Genomic DNA, 27,266 nt, shown 5'->3' with positions numbered 1-27,266 from the left:
ACCCCTGTGCGGGGATAAGATTGGCTTTCTCTGATGTGTTTGCTGTCTCTGTTCCTTGCACTGTCTCACTGAGTGAAAAGCTGGTCTTCAGGGATTTCCAGCAAAGGTCACAATACCTGCTCCCTCCTGGAGCTATGACTCCCATGCATTAGAATGTCTAGCCCTGATGCATCCCTGGTGTCTAGAGGATGTGGGACCCTGATGACCTTAGGGAAGGGCTTCTCTGCTACCATGGTGGGAGGAGTCTGTGGGCATTGCAGAGCATAAGGTGTAACCAGCCTGTCCTCTGTATGGAGACTTGGCCCCCTGGACTCACCTGGATGTCAGGTGCAGCTTGGTGGTGGGAACATATGTCATTGGTCACATGTGTCCCAGGCTGTAATTCTTTGGGCTGTATCAATCCACATCAGTTGCTTAAGTATATGTTTCAAATATGATACTTCTGGGCTGAAAGGTGGGTCAGCGATTACAATCAAATACTCTTCTTGCAAAAGACATGAGTTCATTTTCAGCACCCACATTGGGTGGCCAATAACCACCTGTAACTCCAGCTGTGAGGGAGTCAGCACAGCTGGCTGCAGGTACCAGTGCTCATGTGCACATACATATCTACACACACACACACACACACACACATGCATGCAACTAAAAATAAAATAAATGTTTTTAAGATAGGATATTTAAGTACTATGTGCAAAGTATTGAAATTAGGTTGATAATGCTGTGTCTGTACATAAATAAGTCATTCTTTCATGGGGAGATTGGATTTCCCTTGCACCAGGGCCTAGAGTTTCTTTCAGTGAAGAGGTAAATTCATAGCTAACAATTCCTTTCCAAACTAGTTCTCAAGCTGTGGGCCATGACCCCCTGTGTGTTTATCTATCTATCTCTATCTATATATTATCTATATACAATATGATTCATGAAAGTAGCAAAATTACAGTTGTGGAGTAATTTTTATGGTTGGGGTTACCACGACATGAGGAAAGGGTTGCAGCATTGAGAACCACTGTGATGAACAGTGTAGGCAGGGCTGTTTCTCCCTCAGGGTCCTGAGAAGCAGTCTTCCTGACTGTGTGGTCCTCCCTCAGGGTCCTCTGCAGCAGTCTTCCTGACTGTGTGGTCCTCCCTTAGGGTCCTCTGCAGCAGTCTTCCTGACTGTATGGCCTCCCTCAGGGTCCTGAGAAGCAGTATTCCTGACTGTATGGTCCTCCCTTAGGGTCCTCCAAATCAATCTTCCTGACTGTGTGGTCCCTGCAGAACCTGTGCTTTTACTTGTCAGTTTCCTTTCATGCATTTTTGGGTAGAGCCATGTCAATTGCCTCTGTGTGTGTGTGTGTGTGTGTGTGTGTGTGTGTAAGAGAGAGAATGCATATATGTGTGTATATGTGGATGTACCTGTATGTCTACAAGTATGTATGTGTTTCTATACACGTGTGTGACTATGTTTGTGTGTGTGTGCATATGTGTAAGTGTGTGAGTGTGTTTGTGTGTTTATATATGTGTATATGTGTGCAGTATGGGGTGGGGTGTGTGTCCATGTGTGTATGCATGTGTGCATGGGTGTGCATGTGTGTGTAGTTGGAAATGTGACTCAGGGTCCTGCCAGTCAAGGACTCAGCTTTTACCTTAACCTGAAATTGTCTTTTTCATACACTGTAGCTGAGGGCATCAGATCCCATTACAGATGGTTGTAAGCCACCATGTAGTTGCTGGGAATTGAACTCAGGACCTCTGGAAGAGCAGCCAGTGCCCTTAACCACGGAGCCATCTCTCCAGCCCATGATTTGTGTATCTTAAGCAAAATTAGCTTGCAAGGTTTTCTGCCCTGACATCAAAACTCTGCTGGGTAGGTCTGGGCCCCAGGCTCAGGTCTCTGGCCTTGTGGGTGGTGTGTCCTCTTGGAGAATGACATGAAATGACAGTTGTCATGCTACCCCAGTCCTTGAGAAGTGTGGTAAGCTCCTCCATCTGCTAGGGGCCTGTAGCTCTTTGACTCCTGGCCGAGGCTCAGCTGCACACTCCTGAGGTCCTGTTACTCACATAGCTGCTGCGTGGTCTGTGGCCCTCCATGGGTGGGCATCATGACTCAGCTGTCCCTGACTGTTGGAAAGCGGTCACAGACTAGGTAAGCCAGGCTCCACATGCCATGCAGCCACCCAGACCCAGGGTCAGGCCCTGGAGGCTAAGAAAGTCTCTGCCCGTGGCTTTGGTCCTTTCTCCTCTTGAAAGTCTACTCAGAGCATGTTCCTGAGCACACACATGCTACGGAGCCTACTTTTATTCACACTGCTCATCTCTGCTGGAGCAAAGCCAGAAGGTCCCCTTCCCGGTGTGATGAAGGAAGTTGTTGGGCCTGTCACCGTGCAGGAGAATGTGGGAGGACCTGGCTGGCACATGATGGCTGCCAAGGCCCCAGCCACCAGCTGCCCGGGAAGCATGTTATTCCGGGGCCTCTAAGGACCACACGGAAGCATAGATGACTCCCAGAGACATGTCGGCACAGTGGCTCTGTGCTTCCTGCCCCCAACTCGTCTGAGTGCTGGCTGATGGCTGACACTCCTCTGCAGAACGGTGTGCTCCAAGTACAGTGGACCCCAAGCAGAGGCAAGATGGAGACAGAGCTTAGCCACATTGGGGCTTGGCCGCTCACACATGTACCCCACACACCCATGGCACACGAACCCATAGTGGCACACAGATGGAGAAGTCCAGAGGGTTCTTGCATCCACACGAGGCGTGGGCTCAGAAGGCAGGAGGGGAAGGAGAATCGGAACAAGGGCGGAGTTTCAAATGTGCTTTCAGGAGCTGTGGCCGACCCTGGGATGATAGCACAAGCCCAGAGGAGCTTCTTTCTGGAGAGCTGAAACTCTCGACTTTTATAAAGGAACACCCCCCCACCCGCTTCACAGTGGGTTCTTTCCTAAACTCTATTGTCTTTGTTGACCACATTCATAGCTGGTTAGTATAGACCCCGCTATTGATATGGGCCATGCCTTACTACAGACCCAGAATGGTGTTAGGATCTTGCCCACTGTTCTGGGCTGTTCTCTGTACACCACCTGCACCAGGGTTCTCCACTTCTGGCTGTTCACCATGGGACACAGAAAAATGTCTGTTTGCACTTGGCCATGAAGGTGGTGCAGGCTGGGCTGTGTGAGTCTCAGGGAGTCAATCTCCCGAAAAGAGAAAAAGAAATCATGAAGTGAGTGGTCCGGCCCACAAGAATATCTTGAAGCAAGAATGCCAGGCAGCCAGCGGCCCCTCCCCATCTGCATCCCGTGGGCCTCGGTGTGGTCTCCATCTGCACTAACAAACTGCTTACTGGATGAAGCAATGGGGACCTGTCATGTGCCCTGCAGCTCTCCGGTCACTGTGTACACTTAATTGTGCAACCCCAGGCATGTGTCTGGGGACACAGCCTGGGAGAAAAGAGCAGCAAGGAGGAACTGGCCAGCTCTGCAGTTCTTGCTTTAGTCCCCAGGTACCTTCCTCTGTCACATGGCCCCTTCTCAGCAGAGGACAGCCCTGGACTTCTTTCTGTCCCCAGGCTTTAACAACTCCTTATGTAAGTAGCTTCTCAGACCTGTAGTTTGCTGTCACTCCAAGTGTGTCCACTGCAGCATGGATACCTGAAGTCCCCTGTGGGGACCTTCAGTGACCTCAGTGAGGATGGATCATGACAGTGTTAACTCGTTTCCACAAAGTGGGTGCTTGGGGTGGGTATGCTCTGGTCTGCCTTGAATTTTGTGTAAACTGGAAGTTGGGCGTGGGAGAAGGCGTTTGCTTCCCCATTGTGCCAGCAATCATGCCCTGATCTGCCCTGAGCCCTCATGGTTGTACTGTCCCTGTGGGCTGAGGAAGCAAGGGTTACCCCTCAGAGTACAGATGCTGAGGAAGAGGCTGAGAAAGATGAGGAGAGCGACAGAATTCACCTGGCAGGAGACACACCCCCTGACCCAGGACAAGTGAAAGGATGAAGTGGATCTGGGACACGAGCCCGGCACATCTACTTACAGTGTCCTAACAAGCTCCTGATGGCATGGTCGCCTGAGTCCAGACAAGGATGGCCTGAGATATGTTTCATTCTGATGGCAGCAGGCAGGAACACCAGATGCCTGTGAAGTTAGCCCTGTCGGGGTCAGCTCCTAGGGTGTGTGCCTTGCACCAGAGTCCTAGTGCAAAGGCCAGAGGACTTGGGTAAAAGAATGGAGAATTAGGCATAGATAATATTGGGGACCTACCCTGGGGTGAAGAAGCTAGAGCTACTGAGGTGATTTCTGACCCTGGTGGGGACTTGAGACAGAGAGCCCATCACATGGCTGCTGTTCAGAGGAGCAGGCTCAGGGCAAGTGTGGGACTTACTGTTTCTGCTCACATGGGGGTTGTAGCCACAGGACGGGGGTGATGGCTATTGTCCAGGAAGATGAAGCAGTGTAACAGCATCTCATCAGCTGGAGCACTGGGAAACTGAGGCTGCAGACAGTGTTAACAGTGAACCCCTGCTCACAGTAAGCTACAGTTGGGCCTACAGCCTGGGGGGAACCCCATTTCTGAGACTTTCTCTCCACCACCAAATTGTCCACCCTCTGGAGAATTGGCAAACCTGGTGGTTACACCCAGAGGAACAGTCTGCCTGAGCGAGGGGCATGATGCCTTCCGCCCTGGTCAGGACCTGGTTAAGCTCGGAGCTCCTGTGGCTAAGGGAGCTCCCTCAACAGTGTGGGTGGATAGGACCTGACTGAGCCCGGGCCTCTAAGGCTTAGGTCCCTGTGCCCTGCTGTCCCAGTGGATAGAACCTGACTGAGGTAGGGCCCCTGCAGGGAGGGTCCAGACAAACAACAAGGCGCCTGGCTCTGCAGCCAGCAGGGCTCAGCTGCTGCCGGGCTCTCAACAGTTAATCATCTGCAGCGGGATAACTGAGCTGATTCTAGCTCCTTAATCAGGACATCAAATCTGAGGCCCTGCAAGGAGCATCCACACTGCCGCTGCCACCACCACCGGCCACCTCCTCTACTGCAGCCCGTGGCACTCAGAGGACCTCACTGTGCAGCAAAGCCAGGGAGGCGTAGTATCCCCACTCAGCAGCCCAAGATGGAGCTCCACTGGCTTCCTTTGTGTGGCCCAAGCGGGCTTGCCAGCAAACAGGTCACCGGGTCCTGACCAGTGTGGAGGGTGACAGCATGACTTTGAGCCTCATCTCCGTGCTGTCCCGGGACGTCACAGCCCTGTGGCTCCTGCTGAAGACAAGTGCAGGTGTGTGGGCTCTTGCTATGGTGTGTTGTAAGAGGCAGGGGTGGGGTGGTTGTGTATGACAATTAGATGAGACTAGGTGGGCTTGTTCTGATACTGGGATGCTATTGTTGGCTCACATGGCAGGGTGCAAGGGGGTGGGGCATACCTGGGCTGGCTAAGTTATAGGAAAAAAACCCCACCCATTTCCTGGGGGGGCGGTGCATGATGTCTTGCCCTTATGGTCTGGGCAGTACCTCAGACCCTCCCTGAGAGTCCTTTGAGGACATCAGCAGCTGTATCTGCCCCCCATGAAGGGTGGCTGCACACCTTCTTGGAAGGCTGGAAGTGAATGATCTCTCCTTTGTTCACGGTTCCCATGGACATGCCGGCTAGCAAATGAAAAACACGCCCAGAACCCTGGTCTTCTCCTAGCAGGGATACCTGGCAAGGGTTATGCCCATTTAGTGTCAGAGCCCTGGCACAGCAGGATATAGGACTAGACACCATGGCATTTGGACAGTGAACTGGCTGTTTCCCGGGGGCTTTTGTGGTCTTGCTTAGAGCTGGTTCTGCCTCTGTGGGAGGGGCGCACTGTGAGATGCTACCAGCTGCCTGGATCCCAGTTTCAGCACTAAAAGAACAAGGGCCCCAGGGAAGGAAAAATGGTCATCCCAGGAAAATAAAAATAAACAGGGGTCTTGGCAGAACGAAGTTTCTTTGGGTTCCTCCATTATTTCTAAGAGAGGAAGGCCACTCCTTTTGAAGTATTTTGTCACAGTTACATTTCCTGGTGGTATTTCTGCCAAGCATTGATGAATGACCCATAAAGGATTTTTGTGAATTTTAATGAATCAGCCCTCAGCTCTCTGACAACAAATAAATGGAGAGTAGCTGATTTTCCAGGGAGCCGCTGGGGAACAGCGAGAGGCCATAGAGGAGTCTCCAGCATGTCAGGAGCGAAGGGCCACACAGAATCACGTTTGATGCTTGCTTGTTTCTTAGCCTGGTGAAGTACTAAATTCTTATGACTCACTTCCATTCTTGGTGCGTGCTGTAGCTTTAAGATATCAGCCACTCTGAGGACATTCCTGGGGCAGCTTGGTGAGGCTATGGTTGTGGTTTGTGCTTTGGCTTCCAGGAACCATTTGTCAGATTTCTTCACAAACAGAAGGTAGTGCATGTGATGAACGTATCCACAGGCCATTTCTCTAGGTGGATACTTTTCTGTGGGCAGCAGGAGCCATTTTCTGGGGCATTTAGTGATCCTTGGGTTGCCTGAGCACTCAGTGGGAACAAGTAGGCCTGGAGCCCTGTGCCTGAGCCAGGATGGGAGACCTTGAGGTTATCACAGCTGGTGGAGGCAGGGGAATGGTGTATTTGAGCATACACACTCAGCTCATGCCTGTCTGTGATCCATGAGACCCACAGGTATGTGTGACCCTTCCAGCCCCACCCCAGCACCACCCCAGCACCACCCCATCATGCACTGAGCCTCAGCCCGCTCTCTCTCTCTCTCTCTCTCTCTCTCTCTCTCTCTCTCTGTCTGTCTCTCTCTCTCTGTCTCCCACACTTTGGTGGCTCTGCATCTCTGAGTCCCCACCAGCCACCCCTGTGCTCTCAACTGTCCCCTGTGTGTGGTGCAGGGCCACGTCTTGTCCCTCTGCCTTGGTGGGTCAAGCTCTTCCATGGATTGTCTCTGTTTGAGAAGCTTCTCTGGTGAAGGTTGATGTAATTGTTTGTTTTTAGATTTGCACCAGCTTTGGTACTTAATGGGAGGTAAAAGTCCCTCTGTGCAGTTTAGGGAGGAGCACAGGCCCCATCTCATCTCCGGAGGCTCTGAGGACCAGACCCTGGGGAGCCCAGTGTTCCTGGGAACAAAACATTGTTCTCTGCCTCGGGAGCAGGGACTTGTGGCTTGGGATTATTTGCGTTGCCCTCTCTGAGCTGTAACTAAGTGATTCTGTATATAAGTCATTGTTTTAGAATATGTAGGAAGGGAATAAAGCATTCTCTTGCCTGTCTATCACCCACCCTCTTGCCTTGGGCTAGCCTGGGCTGCTTTCTCTCGACTCAGCACTGAAGAGGCCCTGTGTGAGTAACAGGGCACAGTTAGTCCCTGAGGTGCCATGTGTAATTGGTGTTCAGCCTCTGTTGTGCTGTTGGTCTACCCCACCACTCTTTACAGGCCGTGCCTTGCCACACCAGGTCCAGTCTGGTTGCTCCTTCAAAGATATGTTCTAAAACTCATGCCTTTCCTGTCCTGAGCCCAGAGGGGAGTGTGGCCATGACTCCTGGGCTGGGGTGTTTGAAAACACAGTATTTGAAAACCAGCTCTTCTGGGGCACTACACAAGGAACACTATGAAATCCTTGGCTAGGTAGGGGTAAGATGCGGGAGCAGAGTGCAGGGGCAGGAGAAAGGGGCTGGAGAATTATCCTTCCAATGGTAAGCAACTGTACCACTGGTCCTCCCGGGCTCTCTCGTCAGAGTGCCCCAAGAGCCAGCAAGAATCATCTTTCTGACACTGTGGCTGCCGGGCTCTCCTTTATCTCTGTCACCCTGGAGGGAAAGAACAAGGAGAAAATGGTAGCATGTAGATGTCACCACCTGTGGTGACCTCCATCAAGGGCATAGTCTAGGTGATCCCCTCTCAGCGTCCGTGCACCTGCCCATTCTCTGGCCCACAGCCCACCTCCAGGGAGCCTCCGACCTGGAGCTCAACTGCAGCTAACACTCTGGTGTTTTTAGACTTGGCCCTTGCCAGCACCAGGGGCAAGGTGGTACCATGTACCTGGTGATGTCCTCACAAAGCCGGGGACTGATGTCAACAGTGTTAGCCCTGCCAGCAGACTGCGCTTGCCCGATGGTGGCCTCTGGCCCGAAAGGTGTCAATTCTCATCCCTATTTTGGATGAGGAGTCCAGAAAGGAAAAGCAGACTGCCCAGGGCCATAGCTCAGCTGTGTGTGGTGGGCAGGGTTGGCTTTAGTGGCCACTGCTCTGTGTCTGAGTATTCTGAGCCAACAGTCCAGGTTCCGAAGGTGGGACACTGCACAGCAGGCGCCCAGACTCCATGTTTGTGGCTACCCCTTTCCTGGCCACCACAGAGGATTTGTGGAGAGGTGGGAAGGCCTTGCCGCTGGTGGGAAATGCACAGTAACATGAGCCTCACAGAAAACACATCAAAAATAGACCTATGTGGTCCAGCTGTGTGGCCCACGGGCCCACACCTGCATCCCCCGCTCACTGAGATGTCACGGCAGCCAAGGGGGTCAGCGTTGGTGTCATCAGTTCATGGGCGCAGGATTGCAGCTTAGCCATATAGAGATGTCCTGCCGTTTGCACAGCCCGGAGGAGCTGGAAAGCCCTGTGGAAAGTGAAGTAAGCTGGATAGGGAACTGATTGCTGTGTGGGCCCTGAAAGAGGAGAGAGAGAGAGGAGAGGGCAGAGTCCTCTGGTTAACCTGCTCCCCTTAGTGTGACTGACAGAGCAGAGCCTGGAGAAAGGGGCCCGGCTGAGGATGCTCTCCATGAACCCGTCACAGGCCCGTGTCTCTCAGACCCATGCCTCAGTGGAGGTGCAGCCACCCCAACTTCTCCAACATCACAGCCAGTCAGTGGCCCCCAGACACTGAGTCGGGCCTGTTTATGCTCTTAAAACTTAACAGTAGTACTGAGTGGGGTGCTGAGGAGTTGAGGAGTGCTGGTTACCGTTAGAGTCGGGGTTCAAAGGATACAGAGTCTCAGGTATATAGGATGGACTGACTGAAGCGCTGCAGGGCAAGGCCAGTGAATACCACACTGGTGGGTATTTTTTGAGTGAGGTTGAACTCTGCCAACCACACAGACAAACATGCAGCTGAGGTGACTGAGTGGCCATGGAAACAATCTCATGGTATGAGCAAACAATGTGTTATACACCTCAGCCATACAAGGTGTCTATTTGCCTGTGTGCCTCAGTGAAGCTGGTGTAGACACCATGGGTCACTAGGGGATACCAAGTGAAGGATGCTCTTAGGGTCTGCCCAAGCCATGGATTGTGGAGTCAAAGGCTGATCACTCCCTTATGGGGCTGCTGTCTCTGATGCTCCTGCGTCACCAGAATCCTCATGTGTTTCTCTCCAGCATTTAATGGTTTGTGTCTGAACTGGAAATGCATGTCATGATCATGTAACTGTGCTCCATGGGTCAGTAGCCATCCACAGTGTCAGAACACACAGTGAGTAGAAACAGTTATCCCCCATTCTGCAGTGATCCCAGGTCAGGTTGGCATGGAGATCAGAGATCCTAAGTTGTTGTTCCTCTCTTGATAAAGTGCTAGTGTGGTCATCAGAGCCACAGCAGGCTCCCTGGCCTCCAGCTGTACTGAGAAAAGGCAGCTGAGGCATCTCCCCCTCCCCAGAAGGGTGGGGCTGGCCGGAATGTGCACTCAGCTGCCATCAGGGCCACATGGAGAGGCCAGAGGGAAGAAAGTACTGGGGGCTGCAAGGAAGAAGGGCGGACTGAGAAGACTGAATATCGCAGGCTCCACTCTAGAGCTCAGGGTGACCGTTAGTCTGTGCCATGTGCACATCTCTACTCGGGTGGCACCTACAGCTCACCCCCATGTCTGCTCAACCGCCTCTTGTTCGGTGAACATCCGAGCAACTGAGCCCAAAGCCTTCCCAGAACCCAGGGCCTCAGAGTAGACCCTGTCTACGGTAGGTACAGGAGGCAATGGAAGCTGGGGCGGGCAAGGGCCGGGTACCTGCCCCTCCCCCATGATTTGCCCCTCCCTCCAGGCCACAAACACAGGCTGTGACTGATCACAGTAACTGCAGGTGTCCCAGACCTGAGCCTCACCTCAGCTTCTGCACATCCAGACTTCTCATACACATTATGCTCTTAAACTTAATGAGAATTGCAGAGAGCTTGATGCTAAAAATATTTATAGTAAAAATTTGCCAGAGACTTAAAAAATACTAACTTAAAAAATACCATTGTAGTGACTAAGGTGTTTCTTCGTGAAGAAGAAGCCCTCAGCCTGGAATGCGCTCTGTGGAAAGAGGCCTAGGGTCCATCTTGCTCTGATACTCCTAACTTAAGACTGACCTTGGCTGGGCATACATAGTGCACCACCATATCTGAGCACAGACACACCAAGCTCAGAGAAGAACAGGGACATCACTATGGAAACATTTGCATCTCAGATCCCTGAAGAGCCCTTGACTGCAATGAAATGTTTTTCCTTAACAAAACAAGGACAAACATCAATGGTGAGAGAACCTTGTTGATTGGACCCTGTTCCCTAGGACAGTGTGCTTGGCCTTGTCTCCTTCCAGCACTGAAGAGAAGGAGGACTCTTCAAAGCCACCTTTGAGCCACTTATGCTCAGATGCTAGGAGAGGCCACAGGTACCCAGCTGCCGGTTCCCTGTGACAGACACCTAACCCACGGTATTCCACATCTCTGCCTCACCGAGTGTTCCAGTGATGGGAAAGCCTCTGGGGTCAGTGGGTTCAAGTGGGGCTGGTCCCAAAAAGTAGGTATGATGTCATCCAGAGCTTCCTCCTACTTGGAGCTTCCTCCTTCTCAAAGGGCATGTGCCAAGCCCAGAGCTGTCCCTGAGCCTCTCACAAATGGTGCTGCTCCGCTGTACTCTACCTAGTGAATGGTGCTGCGCATGGCTGCATAGAGTTCTGGGCCGTGGGGACAGCACCTACTATGCCTTCTGGGTAATTTGAGGTGGTCATGCGTCATCAGAAGGTTGAAGTTTAACCAGCTTGTGTGCTGCTCTCCTGCCGTGTAGAGGGCTGTGGAGCATTTCAGGGAAAGGCCTGGTCTGCTGCCTCATGGTTTGGAGGGCACCACGGTGTCTTCACAACCTGAGCATCATTCTGTATCTTCCCAGAGGCCCATGCCGGGGGCCATGCACATGAGCAGGCTGGGCAAGTCAGCCATGGTGACCAACTTTCTAGCACCTTCCCTGGCCCTAGGTCTGGCTGTCTTGTGGCTGCTGAAGGTTAGCTCAGCATACACCTTCCCAACTTCAGCACTGTTGGTCTCTCAGTGGGTCAGATTCACTGACCCACCTCCAGACACACTGTGCAGGACACACCCACTATTCTGCACAACTCCCAGCTGGTTGTGTGGCTCCCATGCTGTATCAACTCCACCCCTGCCGTCCTTCATTCCCCGAGTCAGGGTCACTGGGTCTGGACCGTGTGGCAGCAGCTTCTCTCTTCAAATCCCCTCAGAGGGGCCTGTGCCTGATATGCGTTTTGATTTCCCATGGGATATTATTTGTGTTCAAAATCAGACCTCAGGATATTGTTCTATCTTCTGGCCTTTTCTGTATCAAGGAAGCAGAGGCTGCTGTGAGGCCACGGTTGCAGGAGGATAAATCTCAGTGGCGCCTGTAGAATCTGCTCTTAGCTACAGGCTCTATGGGGTCTGTGCTGTCTGATTCACAAAAGGCAAAGGTTCCTGTGGGTAAGCATTACCCAAACCTCAGTCCAGCCCCCAACACCCATACTGAAAGGGTTCAGTAGCTTCGGAACCCTGGGCACTGAAGAGATGGCACTTGGCCATAAGATGAGCCTCACCCACAGTCTTGCCCTACTGGGTGGTGGCTGTAAGGATGGAGACCAGCACTGGGGACATGTGTGCTGTGGGGGAGGGTCTGGGAGATAAGGTGGGGTCAGGATCCGCAGGGACCAGCTGCAAAGTGACTTGAAGTCAAACTGCATGAGCTCAGGGGCGGGGACGGAAACCCCATCCCCTGAACTGTGAGTGTGATCCACTAAGTGGTTTGCTGCGCAGAGTCCAACCATCATTGCTCTCATCATCCACGGGGGTGTGGGGGCTCTTCTCAGCCTCACCCATCATGACAGAAGCGGCAGTGTGACAGCTATCACAACTGTCACCGGACAATCAACAAGTGCAGTGTTTGAGGCTTGGTGACAGCTCCAAAGGGCAGCAGTTGGTGTGGACTCAGGGAATGGGTGTGGCAGCATCCAATTCCAGAACCCGGCCCCTCCCTCCTGACTCTCAGCACCAGGCTTCCTCTGCTCATTCCCAACCCAGGGCCCATCTGTGAATCAGTAGTCAGAGACTGAAGGGAGCAGAGACAAAGGGCCACACCACATGTGTGGCAGCCTCTGGCCAGTTGCATGGTCCCCAGGGCAAGTCTATCCAACAATACTTCCTGTATTCAGACCTGGTTGAAGCAAAATATTGAGAGGTGTTAAACTCATCAAGACTGTCTTTCTGATCTTCGCCCTCCCCGCCAACTGATGCCATTCTTCCATTTCTGCCTGAATCACTCCTTGGCATTGTCTCCGGGTTCTGTTCTGTGATGAAGCATTATGACCTTAAGGAACTTGGAAAGGAAAGGGTTTATTTCACTTCCCCTTTGTAGCCCATCACCAGGGCAGGCAGGGACCTGGAGACAGGAGCTGATGCAGAGGCCATGGAAGAGTGCTGTCTACTCATGGTTTGTCCAGCCGGCTTTTTTATAGAACTCAGGCCCACCAGGCCAGGGCGGCCACACCTACAAGCTAGAATCATCTTCCGAAATGATCCTAGCTTGTGTCAAGTTGACATAAAATTAGCCAAGACAAGTATGTTCTGCAAGTGAACTTGGGGCGTGTGTGGCTGAGGCACATCCTCTCTTTGGTGGCAGCTGCAAACCTGTTTCCATCCATCTGGAAACTCGAGTCGCCCTGAGCTATAGGCAGGAGCAGCACTGTGGGTGTCATCCTCCCGAGGATATAGATGCAGATCCAGAAACCATCTGGGAGAGACCAGCGGAGTAGGCAGTGCTCCAAGGGGCCGGGAGAGATAGGTGGTCCTGGACAGCACCACCTGCACATGGACCAGGGAGAGGCGGTGTTCATGTCTGTGGTGGTTAAATGTCCATCACCCATCCGGTGGTGCAGGTCTCCCAGAAGGGAGGGACCTTGCTTGTCCTGACGTTTTAGAGACGGCCTCTGAGAGTCAAGCAGTCTACCAAGGTTGCTTAGTCCCTGCTGGTCAAACCCAGGACTCACACCCAGAAAACTTGGCTCCTGTTGGTCAGGTCAGCAGGCAGCCTCACAGTCTCAGGAAATCAGGGTTCCAATGTGAGAACTGGCCCGGAACGCAACCTTAAGATAACATGATTCCTGAGGATGTTCAGTGTAAACAAGCTTTGCACTGTGCTTTGTATGAGGACAATGTGGAGACTGTGGTGAGCTGAAAGACCAGACTCTGCTGCAGACATCCCACCTGTCTGCCTTCCTGGCCTCCTCAGCCATGACCTGAAGTGAAGCTCCACACCCCAGCCCCCATGCCCCATCCTCCACATCCTCCACCTTAGGCCCAAACCTTTTACCCTAACTCTGCACTTCTCAGCTTAGAGACAACTGCCCTGGCTATAGACGTTCTCCTTTCTGCCTGTAGCAAGGAGCTGATCAAAGATGCAAACCTCACGAAAAAGCCACACCTCCTTTGCACATTGTAAAGCCATTTCTCCCTCTGTTGACTCAAAGACAAAGGGCTCAGGACATTAAACTGTGGATGTTGCCCCTGAACAGGCCATGGAGAGGCACCAAGGTGCTACTTCCCACCAAGGGCCCCTTGTCCAAACAAACCCCTCTGCATCAGAAACGACACTCTTAGCTTCTACTTCTAAACTCTGCAGTTGGGTCTTCACCTTGGAGCCTCAAGTCAGCCAGCTTCTCTGTCTATCCTTCCTTTACATTGGCCCTGCAGTCACATGACCCTGCAGTCACATGGGCATCACCATGTGACTTCAGGCAAGTTGTCTTACTCGTTTGAGGCATAGCCTTGCCTCCTAAGTGGCTGTGATGGTTAAATTCATTAATAGCAAGAAAGCACTTGCTGCTATTACTACTGCAATCAACAGTTTCCTCTATGAGCCAACCGAAGTATAATTTAATTGCTTGGGTCACTGAAGCTCAAGAATCCTCACAGTTCTCCTGTGTTTTTCACCGTGGGAATGAGCCTCCACACACCCGAATCAACAGTGGATTTCCTGGTAGATGAGAAAGGGGTGGGCTCTGTCCTTGGGTTTTTCTCCAAACTAGCCTGGCAGTAGCTAAGTATACCAGTGTTTTCTAGGAGGCCTGCCTATTTCATGCTGGTGAGGGCTATCCTGAATAGCACTGGCCCCCAACACTGTGATACTTTAGGTGGCTTTTAGGTACCCCAATTCTGCCAGAGAGTTTGGAATGGGAAATGTGGTCACCAAAGACTTCTCAGGCTTCTCCAGTGATGGCTGGTGTGGGATGGTTCTGCATGTGATGCTTATCTTTCCTGAGGATGGCAGAGAGCTCTGTGGGACAGGCAGAGGTGACATTCCATGAACCTGACCCTAGAGATGCCAGTGACACCTGGACACTGGAGAGCTGGCAGCAGAGGTCAGGAGCTCAGGAGCTGCCGACACTCACATAGCAAGGCAGGCACTGGTCCTGTCTGCTGGTTCCGTCCGGCTGTGCAGTCCACTTGAGAGTGAACAGTGTCTCCCATGAGAGCTAAGCAGAGAGCCCAGCAAACTTTCAGGGCGCTGTGTTCCTTTAAGGAGTGGTTGCAAGCTTGGAAACCACCGCACATAGTGACACCCACACTCCAGGGTGTGAATGCTCGGGCAGGTGTTTGCCTGTGCTGTGCAACAGTACAGTCCTTGGGAAGGTGAGAGTTTAACCCCTGACCTCCCACCACAGGGGCATACCTGGTGGAAATGGCCCATATAGTCATGCGAAGCTGGTAGGTTCCCCATCTTGCTCTGATGACCTTCCCCCACACACTGACTTGAAGACTGTAGGCTGGTATTGAAGATGCCTGGAAGAGGCAGGGCCGGGACAACACCCTGGGTGCCATAATTAATGCATGTCTTCCTCTGTGCCTGTCTGTAAGTGTGTAAGTGTGTGGTTGTGAGAAGCCCTGTGGCGTGTGAGCGGCGATGGCTCTTAGCCCTTGCTGGCTCTCTGCTGAGTGAATCCCAGAGGGAAACTCCTGTCCTGAAGGTACTTTTCCCATCAACCCTTACATTCCATCTTTATTATGGGCCTTGATTTAAAGCTTTTGGGAACTTGTTTTCTAAGATCAAGGGCCAAGATGGTGAGTGACAAGGGAATTCAGTTGCTGTGTGTGTGTGTGTGTGTGTGTGTGTGTGTGTGTGTGTGTGTGTGTACATGGATATGTATGTGTCTGTGTGTGAGAGAGATAAAATATTTTAAAAATAATTAGCAATAATAATAAAAGCCTTGGGATTTAAATGCTTTTGTTTTTAAGACTTTATTTTATTTCTACAAACAAGTTCACTGTAGCTGTCTTCAGACACACCAGAAGAGGGCATCAGATCCCATTACAGATGGTTGTGAGCCTCCATGTGGCTGCTGGAAATTGAACTCAGGACCTCAGGAAGAGCAGTCAGTGCTCTAACCACTGAGCCATCTCTCCAGCCCAGCCCTGGGCTTTAAAAATGTCAAGAATTCTGTCAGTTCCGGTCAGTAGCTCTTGGCATGTGTAAGGGGTTTGCCCTCAGTTCCATTGTGACCGCAGTGCTGGTCAGCCTTGTTTTCAGTCTCTGCCTCCACCTGCCAGCCTGAGGATGCAGCTGGTCCGAAGCCTTTTACTCTGAACAGCACTTTTCAGAATTTGAATTTTATTCTGTCTAGCTGCCTGACTGCCTTCCTCGTGTTCTCTCCATGAATATGACCATGTCTGTGGTTAGAGGCTCTCGGAGGGACACGGTGGGCTGATCCCCCACCGGATGACTGATGATGTCATCCCATTTGACCTTCAACCTTGGACTTTGAAAAGAAGCATTATGTTTGATTGACAGTAAGCAAAAGCCCTTGGGGTTGTTTTTTTTTTTTTTTTTTTTTTTTTTTTTTTTTTGTCTGCTCTAAATAAAAGGAGATAATTAGCAAATAGCAGACTTTACTGTGTGACCCTAAGACCTGATCTCCCAGCAGCCAGTGCACAGAGTCCTTTTTTTCTGTTTTGTCCCCTTGAGGGAGGCCAAGACTTTGGTTAGAGTCATCAGCCAGGCATAGACCAGCTTTCTCATCCAACTCCACAGCTCCCCTACTTCCTGGCAGCCCCCTCCCCTACACGGGGTGACCTCCTGTGCCAGGTCTCTGACCCACCTTGTCCTAAGGTGTCTCTGTTCATTGTTAACCGTCAGTTTCTCTGGCGTTGGGTAGCAGAGGTAGGGTCAGAATGCCCTCAGGCAGGTGGGGGGCAGGAGATACTGTGTAGGAAGCTCACCAGTTGTACCCCTGGATGAAGCTACCAAACTGAGAATCGAGACCTTGAGTTAATTTGTGAGGATTTTAGCATCTGACTCTGTAGAACAAAAGGACCCAGAGAGAAAAGAACGTCCCTGCCTCTGTGGACTCTGATACCCAAACAGGCCAGGATCTGGCAGCTGTTTTGTGTGGACGAAACTCAGCATCTGAGGGCCTTCAAGATTCAGTCCAAGTTGAGCTGGGCTAAGATGGGCAGGTTTCCCTGGTCTCATGTGGGGTGATGGTCCCCCTCCCCTAGAAAGACTAGGGCACTCCACCCAGACTGCACTTCAAGAGCTTGGACTTCTGCCTTCTTCCTTACTTCCTGTGTCCTGACACAGGAAACAATGCCATGCAGCAGGGGAGGGTTTAAACTCAGACTGTCTACAGCCTTGTGTCCTGGAGCCCCTCCTAACTGCCCCCTTGACTCTGGCAGGGTCACGGCTGGGGCCCCTCAGCGTGGGGTGTTGTCTGTACCTCCTTGTGCTCACACAGAGAAGCTCTGTGAAATCTGGCCTGCCCTGACCTTTGACCACTTAGAGAGGGGGTGACCTGCTTCCTGCCCAGGGCACCTTCCAGGACTCTACCTCCCGTGGACCTGTCTTAGCCCCACAATTTCCTATACTCTTCTTAACTCCGGTCTACAAATTACCCTAGGCAAGGAGACTGAGAAAGCCTACGTCAGGGCACACACGAATCCAGGTTTCTTCAGCTGCAGAAACATCAAAAAGATTATAATTCAGGGGAAAATGCCACCAGCCTGCTGGGCTCTGGGATCATATAGACCAAATTCTCCAGTATTGGTTGGACAGCATTTATGGACACTAGAGCATCCCTACGGACTAGCTGGTGATGCACACCCCCCCCCCCCACATACACATGCACACTCTATTTAATGTTTTATCTTAAGTGCATGTTTGGGTGTGTGTACATGTATGTGTGAATCCATGTGCACTGTCTGTGCATGTGTGGGGACCAGTGGACGTCACCTGGTGTTCCTCCGGTGCTGTGGACCTCTTTTGGTTGGCTGTTTTGAGAGTCTCTCAATAGCCCAGAACTAGTCAAATAGGCTGCCTGGCTGGTCGGTAAGGCCAACAGACCTGTCTGTCTGTCTGTCTGTCTGTCTCTGCCTCCCAGTGTTAGGACTGCAGGAGCACAGCAACACTCCTGCCTTTTTGAAAAAAAGAACAAAGATCCTAAGATCGAGCTCAGATTCTTGAGTTTTCAAGGCAAATACCTAACCCACTGACCTGTTATCCCAGCCCAGATATTTGTTCACAGGAGCTGGAAGGAGGCCGACGCCCAGGTCCTGTGGCCTCTGCAGCTGTGGGTGGCAGGGCATGTGGTCACTCATGGGGTGAGGGCGGAGGCCTGCTCAGGCAGGGACAGAGAGACTTCAGGCAGTTGGATTCTTCATAGAACAGGCTCCTCTCACGGAGTGGTTGTGATAAGGCCCAGGCTGGACATACCTCCTGTCTGAGGAACTCAGTTCCTGGGGAGAGGTGAGCCAGGAGGGTAACCCCCTAGTGGAGCTCAGCCATGTGTCAACCTGTCCCTATCTGTGAAAATAGCTCTGTCAGATGGTCATGGCATGAACAGAGCCTGTGAGGTAGGGTGAGTTCACCACCTTTGGAGCCCGTCCACCCAGGCATGTGTCACGCAGGAAGACAATGTCACTTACAGATGTATGGAATCTAGTCTGAGGACTCTGTAGACATCTCTGTAGAAATGTTTCCAACAAGAGCGATCACGCTGGGGTTTCATTTCCCTGGGAATAGGTGCAGCCTAGAAATTTAAACGCGTAGGCTTATGGTCTTATGATAGACGTCCCCAGGGTTGTGGCAAAGTCCCAGGGAACTTGGACTTACTCAGGGCTCAACTCATCACTGGCTTTGGAGGACCATTCTCAGCTGTGGAGAAATCGACAGCCTAAGGTGACCCACAAACTTCCTGGTAGCCCCCAGATTTCTCAAACATTCAGAAAGACTCTTAGCTCTCATTATGTGTTTCTCTGTAAGTCAGAAGCAGGTTTAAGAGCAGCCTCCCAGGTCTCCATCTTCTGCTTCAGCCAACACTGACTATATGAGCAACAGGATGAGCCACCAATCATGAGTGTCCCCGACACAGTGACATGTATACAAGCACTAAACCATTTCCCCAGAATTGAAAAATGTATCAGTCTTGTTAGGTGACTCTTTCTGGCCCTGCACACCCCACGAAGGGGTTGGCATTGCCAAGAAGTCTGAGTGATGTTGGATTGTGTGTGTTGAGTTTCCATGTGAGACTAGTCTGGTGTTTCCAGTGTGATGAGTAGAAAGATTTGTTCCTTGCTCTCTCCTTGTGTGGCACTGCTATGCTCCCCAAGGCTCCGGCAGACATGATACTCCTGGCACTTCTTTGTTCCATGAGAATGCGGGGACCCTGTGTACTCGGAATCACACGTTTTCCCAGCAGGCATTTGTACCACCAAAGAGCAGGATTTAAGGTCAATGTTGTATCTGCTGCCTCCGTGGGAGCGTTCGGATAACAGTGTCACCATGACCCTGTTACTCAGGCCTCTTGTGACCGGGGTCTTCAGGGGCAGAGCCTACCTTTGAAGCTACCTATGATCAGTGTGAGCCACGGGTTTTATGGACACTGAATGTCTAGGACTTGTGGTAAGGACCACCACATTTCATCTGTTGGGTTGACTTCCCTGAGAGTCCGAGTGGTCTTTCCTGTCGAGGCCATCTTGGGATTAGCTGGGATGCTGCCTGCCTGTGTTTATTAATCTATAGCTTACAGAGAACATCAGGACCGAGGCACCAGCATGCAGCCAGGCCTCAGTCCTGTTACTGGTGCCTACCTCGCAGGCATTAGGCGAATGGCAGGATCCATGGCAGCACAGGGCCCTGATCATCTGGGGATTTGTGGTTCTGTAGGTCTGTGATGATGCCTCTGTTAGCCAGCCAGCCATCTATAGGCAGCAGGTGAGAGCCCTGAGGTGCCTGCACTTCTGCCAAAGCAGGGAGGAGGAGGCACCTTACCTGTGAGTCAGGTCTTGCCCTCCTCCCTTGGCACACCTCTCTCTCTCTTTCTCTCTCTCTCTCTCTCTCTCTCTCTCTCTCTCTCTCTCTCTCTCTCTCTCTCTCTCTCTCTCTCCTTCTTCCCTCCCCCAGCACTTTCTCCCTCCATACTTCCCTTCTTCCCTTCTTTCCTCTTTCCTTCTCTGGCTCTCATACACATTTTTAAAAATTGATGGTGAATCTCCCAGCATGCGTGCTGAGAGACAAAGGCTTGCTCTGCTTATTGGAAACCGGAATGCCTTTTTTCCAGCCACGTGACCACAGCTCCCTAGGTGCTCGTAGCTCGTTCCAGAGGCTCCCGAGGGCTGTTCCCAGAGCCCCAGTGGGTGTGAGGCCAGGGTTCCTCCCAGTGACAGTCTGTCTGCTCTTCCTGCAGATGAAATCATGCACCAGGACATCGTCCCTCTCTGTGCCGCCGACATCCAGGAGCAGCTGAAGAAGCGCTTTGCTTACCTGTCTGGTGAGTTCCGGAAACCAAGGGTGAGGGGTACAGCCAGGACGTGGCCATTCACTGGGGCTACACCCCACTCTGCACTAGTGGCTGCTTTGTTGCCCGCTGAGAAGCGCCTGGCCGTGGCGTGGGGTTGGCCGAGTCATGTTGGCACCCTCATTTCTGGTTCTGTGGTCCACACTGCAGTGTCCCGGATCAGGTGAGCTGTTGAGAAAAGAGGTTTGTTTAGCTCACAGTTGTGAAGCCCCAAGGCTGAGAGATGCATCCGAGGATGATCTTTTTGCTGGCAACATCTGAGGCAGGGCAAGTTATCATATAGTGAAAGGCGGGGTGCATTTGTGTGTGCTCAAACATGTTTATGTGTCTGTGTCCTCAAGTCTCTCTTTAGAAAGCCACTAAGACTCAATCAAGGGCCACCTGCCCAATGGTTAGTGCTAATCACTTCCCCAAGGCCTCTGTGTACCACATTGGACTGTTTGTGCCTCGAACAGCCTCCCAGATTCAACTCCAGCACAGGAAGACTTAAGAGACACTCAAATCCCAGCCATGGCCCTCAGGATCTGGAGGGAGCTGGGTGCTCTTGACCAAGGATTCTGGGAACTTGGCCTTTCTGTGAGTGGGTGGAGCCTCCTGTGATCGCGGCTGTGGGATATCTCACCAGGCACCTCCCTCCTGTGATCGCGGCTGTGGGATATCTCACCAGGCAGCTCTGCTTCAGCCTGAGCCTGACCAAGCTGAAGGCTGAGGGTCATGACTGTTCCACCTTGCCATAGGTGGTGCAGGCCCGGCCTTGTGACAGCACTCATGTGCTGAGCCCAGATGTGTCTGTTTGTCAAGACCAATTCAGGAAAAAGGCCACATGTGAGCCTTCAGATCAGGTCAGCTCAGGGTGGCCCCCTCTAGTTAGCCTGGAATATCCCATCACTTAGCCGCATAAGGAGAAACTTCATCCATCTCTGTGACTCCAGGAGCATCCTATCCTCTTGGAGTCCTCTCTGGTTTTCACTGCCCAGGCCTGTGGTCAAGATATAACATGCTCCAAACACGTAGATTCCAGGGAGCTTCGAGATGCTGGACAGGAGTAGCATTGAAATACAGTCTGGGGTGCACACCAGACTTAGGAAGAGTCTAGCCATATGAGGAGAGCAGGGAAGTGGAACCTCTTGAGATGTTCTGCTGATGAGGCAGTCCCATTGGAAAAGGTCTCCCCAAAGTCCCTGAGAGGACAGTAGAAGGGGTGAGAATCACTCAGAAAGGGCAAGCTCAGAGAGAGCTTGTAAAAAGGCCACAGTGTCTGCCTCCCCCATGAACTTCTTCCTACCTGTCACCTCAGCAAGGCTTCAGACTTCGATACATGGATGCCCCAGCCTTGGGTTCTTGACCTTAAATATGAGCTGCCCATATGTCCCTATATGGCGGCCTAGGGTACGTGATGGTAAGGACCCACTGATGATCCTAAGGGCCCCATTGCATGCTTACCTTTCCAGTCTAACAGCCTGGGAATGCCAGGCTACTTAGTAGATAAAGTGAAGGTCAGGTCTCCATCAACTAAGGTACCTGACTGAGCTTTGGCCTCATCTGTTGTGAAGACTGGTTTTATCTGCCCGAGAGTCTGAGATTGATTCTTTGTCCATCTGCAGAGGTGAGGGGTGAGGGGTGAGGATGAGTGTCTTGGGCCTAGGAGTTGACAGCAGCCCCTGCTGGTGTCCAGCAGACCCAGAGGTCATGTGAGACACAGACCACAAACAGCACTCAGCCTCTGAGACTTGGAAGGCCTGCTGAGCCAAGCTGGATGTCTGTGAGCTGATAAAGGAAGGTGTTCTTTGTGGCGAAGTGTGTGAGCATCTGCTCTGACACGCTCAAATATGTGAACCTTGAATGTCTACCATGATTCTACAAACCAGACTATCTGGGCTTATGTCGCTGTTCACGGAGACGCCTGAGACATTTCTTCAGGTGCCGTCATCCTCTTGTTCCCACGTTGCAGTCACTTGGACACTCTGGTGCCTTACATAAGGATCTGCATTGTTACTGCACCTGAGCTACATCCTTACCTTGGACAGTCCCTCTTCTCCTTGACTGTTCATTTCCATCCTCTGGAAGGCACAGTGTCCTACTTACAGCCAACCCTGGCCTGCCCTCCAATCTACTACGCAGTCAAGGGGTTTGAACACAATGGACCAGAAGATCAAATCTCTGTCAGCTGAGAGCTTCAGGACCAGTGATGCAGGGTTGCGTACTGCGCTCTCTCCTCTGCTATAGATGGAAATTGGGCCAAGTACAGGGTACTCATTCTTAGCCACGTAAATCCATTCTTTCAGAGTTACCGATCGGGCCGTTCCCTTGACCCATGATGTGGCCATTCCTTAGGACACTCAGCAAGCATCACTGAGATTAAAATGCATTAATCAGAGACATTCACCCAGTGCCTCAGACCCCCAAGTCTGGGCAGGACTGCTCCTCCAGTACCCTGACTGAATGTGCAAAGATGGAAGGCTGATGGGGCCTCACACTGCCCACTATACCTGGCAGAGCAGCCATGTAGCCGGCCCATAGCTTCTGGGGCCCCATGGGCCTCATGGTCTTTCCCTCAGCTGGCACTTCCATTTGCTAGTGTTTACTGCCTTGTTGGTAATGGCTGAATTACAGCTGACTTGAAGTTCTCTTCAGAATGAAGCTACTCCATACTCTGTGGACTGTCTGAGGACCTAAAACACCTCCACTTAGTGATTGAGTTCAGGACAGGCTCCTCACCCTTCAGGGCATCACCTGCTTCTGACTCCACAGTCAGCCTGGGGCAGTCTCTGCTCTTGAGAATCACACCCTGGAGAGAAATGGAAGAGGACAGCTGAAAGTGCTGCGTGCCCAGAGAACATCAGATGGCAGGAACCAGCACAACTCCTGGAACCAAGAAGCGGTCACACCCACCAGCTTCTGCATGGCTTTGCAGGGGTTCACAGTCATGTAGCATCTGCGATACCTGCTCTGGCCTGAATGAGTGTGCCCCACCCCCCACATCCACATGTTGAGGCCCAACCCCTCATGAGGTGCTTTCAGGAAACAGGCTCCTTGACATAATGTTGCATCAAGCAGGGACAACCTTACACCAAATACAGACACTGCCGGTCCTGACCCAAGGCTTCCAGCTCGCAAAGCAGCCAAAGAAGACTTCTGTTGTTTACAAGCAAGAGCCGATGGTGTTTTGTTTAACACATCACAGAGACAGAAACCTAATAATACCTGTGAAACTATTAAATTGGTGTGAAATACCCTTTGTACTCACAAAGACTTTATATCAATCTGGGGTCCCTGATTTTTAAATGAGTATCCAGCTTCAAAGGGATTCTTCTGATACTTTCATCCTTTTGTGAAATCTTATGTCTTTACAATAGTTTTTATATAATATAATTCCACCATTATCTTCCTCCCCTCCCTCTCTGCCCCTTCCCATGTGCTTCCCTCTTTCAGATTTCCTAGTTCTCTATCAAATTCATGGCCTCTTTTTCTTTAGTTGTTGTTACAAATATATGTTGGTGTGTGTGTGTGTGTGTGTGTGTGTGTGTGTGTGTGTTTCTAAATATATAAAGGCAACCTCTCAGTCTGTATAATGCTACATGTCTGTATATGATATCAAGGGAGGCATTAGATAGGAAGTTGGGGGCTCTGTCCTGGGGAAGACCATTCCTCCCACTCGCATTGCCTAGTTGTCTATAGTTCTTTGAGGCTCCATGATCTCCCCTGCTTCGTGTTAGCGTGGCCGTTGGTTTCATCATTGTTCAGGCCTTGTTTAGGTGGCCATGCTGATGAGACTTCATGGGTGTAGTCTTTTTGACATTTCTAAGGAGACACAGTATCACAAAGAAATCCCCGTTTTTCTGGTATTACAGTGATTGGCGGTGATCCCTGGCCTTAGGTAAGGAACTGAGTTGCTGGTGTGTCAGTCGGGACTGGTCTCTGCATTTTGCTCACTTGTGGTCTTCTATAATTCTGTCTGTTGCAAAGAGAAGTTTCTTCGATGAAGGATGAGAATTATACTTATTTGTTGATATAAGGATAAATATTTGGACTGTAATTAGAAATTGTGCTGGTTTATAAAGTGGTAGTTGAAGGTTCTCCTCCAAAGTCCATGGCTTTACTAACCCCAGGTTGTTGACTAGTTTTTCAGTACCAGCATGGTTTCCCTCTTGTTAAATGAGCCTAAGTCTAATTAGAAAGCTGTTGGTTACCTCTAGGTATGCAAGCCACTACTGCACCCCTAAGCTTATGTATGGTGCCGTGTTGGTCTTTGTTAGGGTTCATAAGTCATCACATCTGGGTAGATCTCCCCTTGGAAACTTATGTTACACCTTGTGGTACCACAAAAGCTTGTCTTCAGGGAGAAAGAATCAGGTCATAGCCAGCTCAATCCTTTGGGCTCCTGTGTCTAAAGCACATAGTGTCCCATAGTAGGAACTTACCTCCCACCTAGGGGCAGCCAAAGGCAACAGCAACAGCTTACACTGTTTTGAGAGGCTCTTGGACAACCCTGACCAACAGCTCACAGGGAGCTCTTCATGCCTAGTGTTGGTGTTCTGTTAGATCTATGGCTCTTATGGGAGGATTGTCAGCCTGATGGAAGATTTCATTTAAACTGTATATGTACACACAGACTTATATGTACTGTGTGTAATTTTAGTTAGGTCGATAGCACCTTGTTTCCTTGTGGCTTTTCAGCTGGCCTTACTCCTGATCTTCCCTCCTAGTATCTCCACCTCCATTGCTACCCCTCCATTTTCCTCATTTCCCCTTTCAGATCACTTGTACACTGACATTCCCTCTCTAGTGTTCTCCCACCCCCGTTGACCTGTTGTACTTTTCTGGTCTCAAGTTGGTAGCCTCTTTCATTTGATTATACTTGTCACATGTGTGTGTGCACACACACACACACAAACGTGTATACAGAGAAGCTACTGAGTCCATGTCTGTTGTCTGCGTGGTTCAAGGCTGGTAACTCTGCACTGGACTAGCAGTAAGAGGCTAACTCTCCTCCCGGCAGTCATGAGTTACCTGTGGTTCTTTGTCTGGGGTGAGACCCCAAGAAGCCTCCCCTCCTTCATGTTAGCATGCACACTGGTATTGCTGTTGTTCTGGTCTTGTTTATGCAGACATTTCTAGGAAAAACTGTTTACAGAAGAATTCCTAGTTTCCTAGCTCTTAGAATTCTTCTACTCCTGCATTCATGATGTTCCCTGAGCCTTCGATGCTGGAGATGTGATGTAAAAGTATCCATTGAAGGCTCCCAAAAATCCCTTGATCCCTGCATGTTTCCTGCTGTGGTTTTCTGTGTTGGGCTCCATTTGCCACAAAGATAAGCTTCTTTGATGAGGATTAATTGAAACCCCCTGTGTCCAAAAAGTCTCTGTGGCTCTGTTAGAGAAAGCTGAGGCTCTGCTGAACATCTGTCCTTTTTCCTCCTCAGGTGGGCGGGGACAGGACGGAAGCCCAGTCATCACCTTCCCCGACTACCCAGCCTTCAGCGAGATCCCGGACAAGGAGTTCCAGAATGTCATGACCTATCTCACCAGCATCCCCAGGTAGGGCTGCTGAAGCCAGAGCTGGTCTTATGGTCTTTTCTGCTTGATTGAGACCCCAGGGTCCTGGGTCAGGGTGGAGCTTCCTCAAGGAACAGGTTCACAGCTCAGAGTCCACTGTTACAGGCCCTAGGCTCCCTCGGACTACCTGGCACTACAGTAATCCCAGCACTTAATCCCAAGTTCAAGTCCAGCATAAGCCACTAGTGAGAGCTGTTTCAAGAAAACAAAAGGCAGCCACTTTCCTCTTTTAAAACGTCATTAGTAATTGTCCATTCTGGACTCAAGGATCCATGGTGAGTGAGTCTTTCCATATCTGGGAAAGGCACCATACGGTCATGACTTTGGAAGAAGACACTCAGCAGCTGAGGCTCAATTATCTCAGAGCCTGGCTACCATTCTAATCTGGTCATCAGTTCCAAGGAAGTCCCCTGAGGTGGCTGCTGGAAATCAAGAGGACAGAAGTAGCAACAGCCACTCCTATGTCCTTGGTGTTTGTGTTAGTCACGATTCCCTCAAGGACCAGGACCATGAATATATATTAAAGGAAGACTCATTTAATCAGTTTACACTGTAATCTAGCTAGTACAGTAATGGCTGCCTCACATCGAAGTCACCCAGAATCTGATGGGTGTTTGGGTCACGAGGCTGAATGTCTCAGCACTTACAGATTCCTAGAGAGCTGCTTGTCTTCAGCGTGTCATTGCTGAGGGAAAGGCTAGAGAAGCGGTCATGTGTCATCTGAGACTCTCTCAGGCATCCATGGAGAGGAGGCTCAGACTGACGTCCAGAAGGCCTGGCTAGGATGGGTGAGCGTTGGCAGGTAGGGCTGATGGGCAGAACAGGGGAAGAGTTAAAACAGCTCTTGTGTGTCCCTAGGAGAGGAGGATCTGCTGTGCCAAGGGATGTAGGACTGAGCCAGGAAGTAGGGGTGAGCTCAAGGTGGCCCTGTGAAGCAGGGGACCACCAGGTCCTGTTGGTGTAGATGGTTCATGGGTTTCGAGATCAGTCCTGTGCTGAGCCTGCTACCATGAGTAGCCCCAGCCCCTCACCTGTCCCTTCTGTAACTATCAGGAGTCCTGTCCCTCTGGCTTGTCCCAGCATGTTAGGACCCTGCTGGGGACACTTTGGGTGATTGGAGCAAACTCGACAGGATATAGGAGAGAAATGGAGGACACACAGAGAAAGTCCCTACTTAGCTTACTCACAAGACCACAGAGGCAGCTGACTGACAGAGATGGGAAGTGTGTCTGTAGAAGAAGCCCCAACGGAGAGGAAGACGGAGCGGACAGCAGACTCTGTCTTTGCTTTCTGGAGGCGGAGCTAATGCTAGCAGATGTCCATGGGAGATGCTGCGGAGCCTGCAGGGCACCTCTGAATGTCAGTCATTCTGAGGTCACCCACAGGCTCTTAGCCGCACCAGCCCCACACTAGCCAAGGTCATCTCCAAACTTCCCTGACCACCTCCAGGTCCAAGTGAGTCCACCAAGGTTTTCCTCAGACATGTATACTTACCCATGTGTGTGAATACATGCACACACATACACTCATGTATTCTCAGAGTCACACATGTACATACATACAGGCTAACACGTACAGTTAACTCATGCACTTATGCATGTATACATTCTCATACTCACAGATGAACTCATACATGCTCACTTATATGCAT

General features: G+C 51.1%; 1 protein-coding gene across 3 annotated transcripts in view; it reads left to right on the top strand.

Annotated features, from left to right (window-relative positions):
* Nucleotides 1–27,266, top strand: part of MCF2L (MCF.2 cell line derived transforming sequence like) — a 91,567-nt gene that overhangs the window by 16,258 nt on the left and 48,043 nt on the right. For all 3 annotated transcript variants that reach the window (XM_080928426.1, XM_080928427.1, XM_080928428.1), the window contains 2 exons: nucleotides 19,950–20,033; nucleotides 25,483–25,597. In XM_080928426.1, the coding sequence (XP_080784552.1) occupies nucleotides 19,950–20,033; nucleotides 25,483–25,597 (199 nt within the window). The remainder of the gene's footprint in view (nucleotides 1–19,949; nucleotides 20,034–25,482; nucleotides 25,598–27,266) is intronic.

Source organism: Micromys minutus (assembly GCF_963924665.1).
Source record: "Micromys minutus genome assembly, chromosome: 14".
NCBI lineage: Eukaryota > Metazoa > Chordata > Mammalia > Rodentia > Muridae > Micromys > Micromys minutus.
This window is presented reverse-complemented; position numbering and strand designations above follow the sequence as displayed.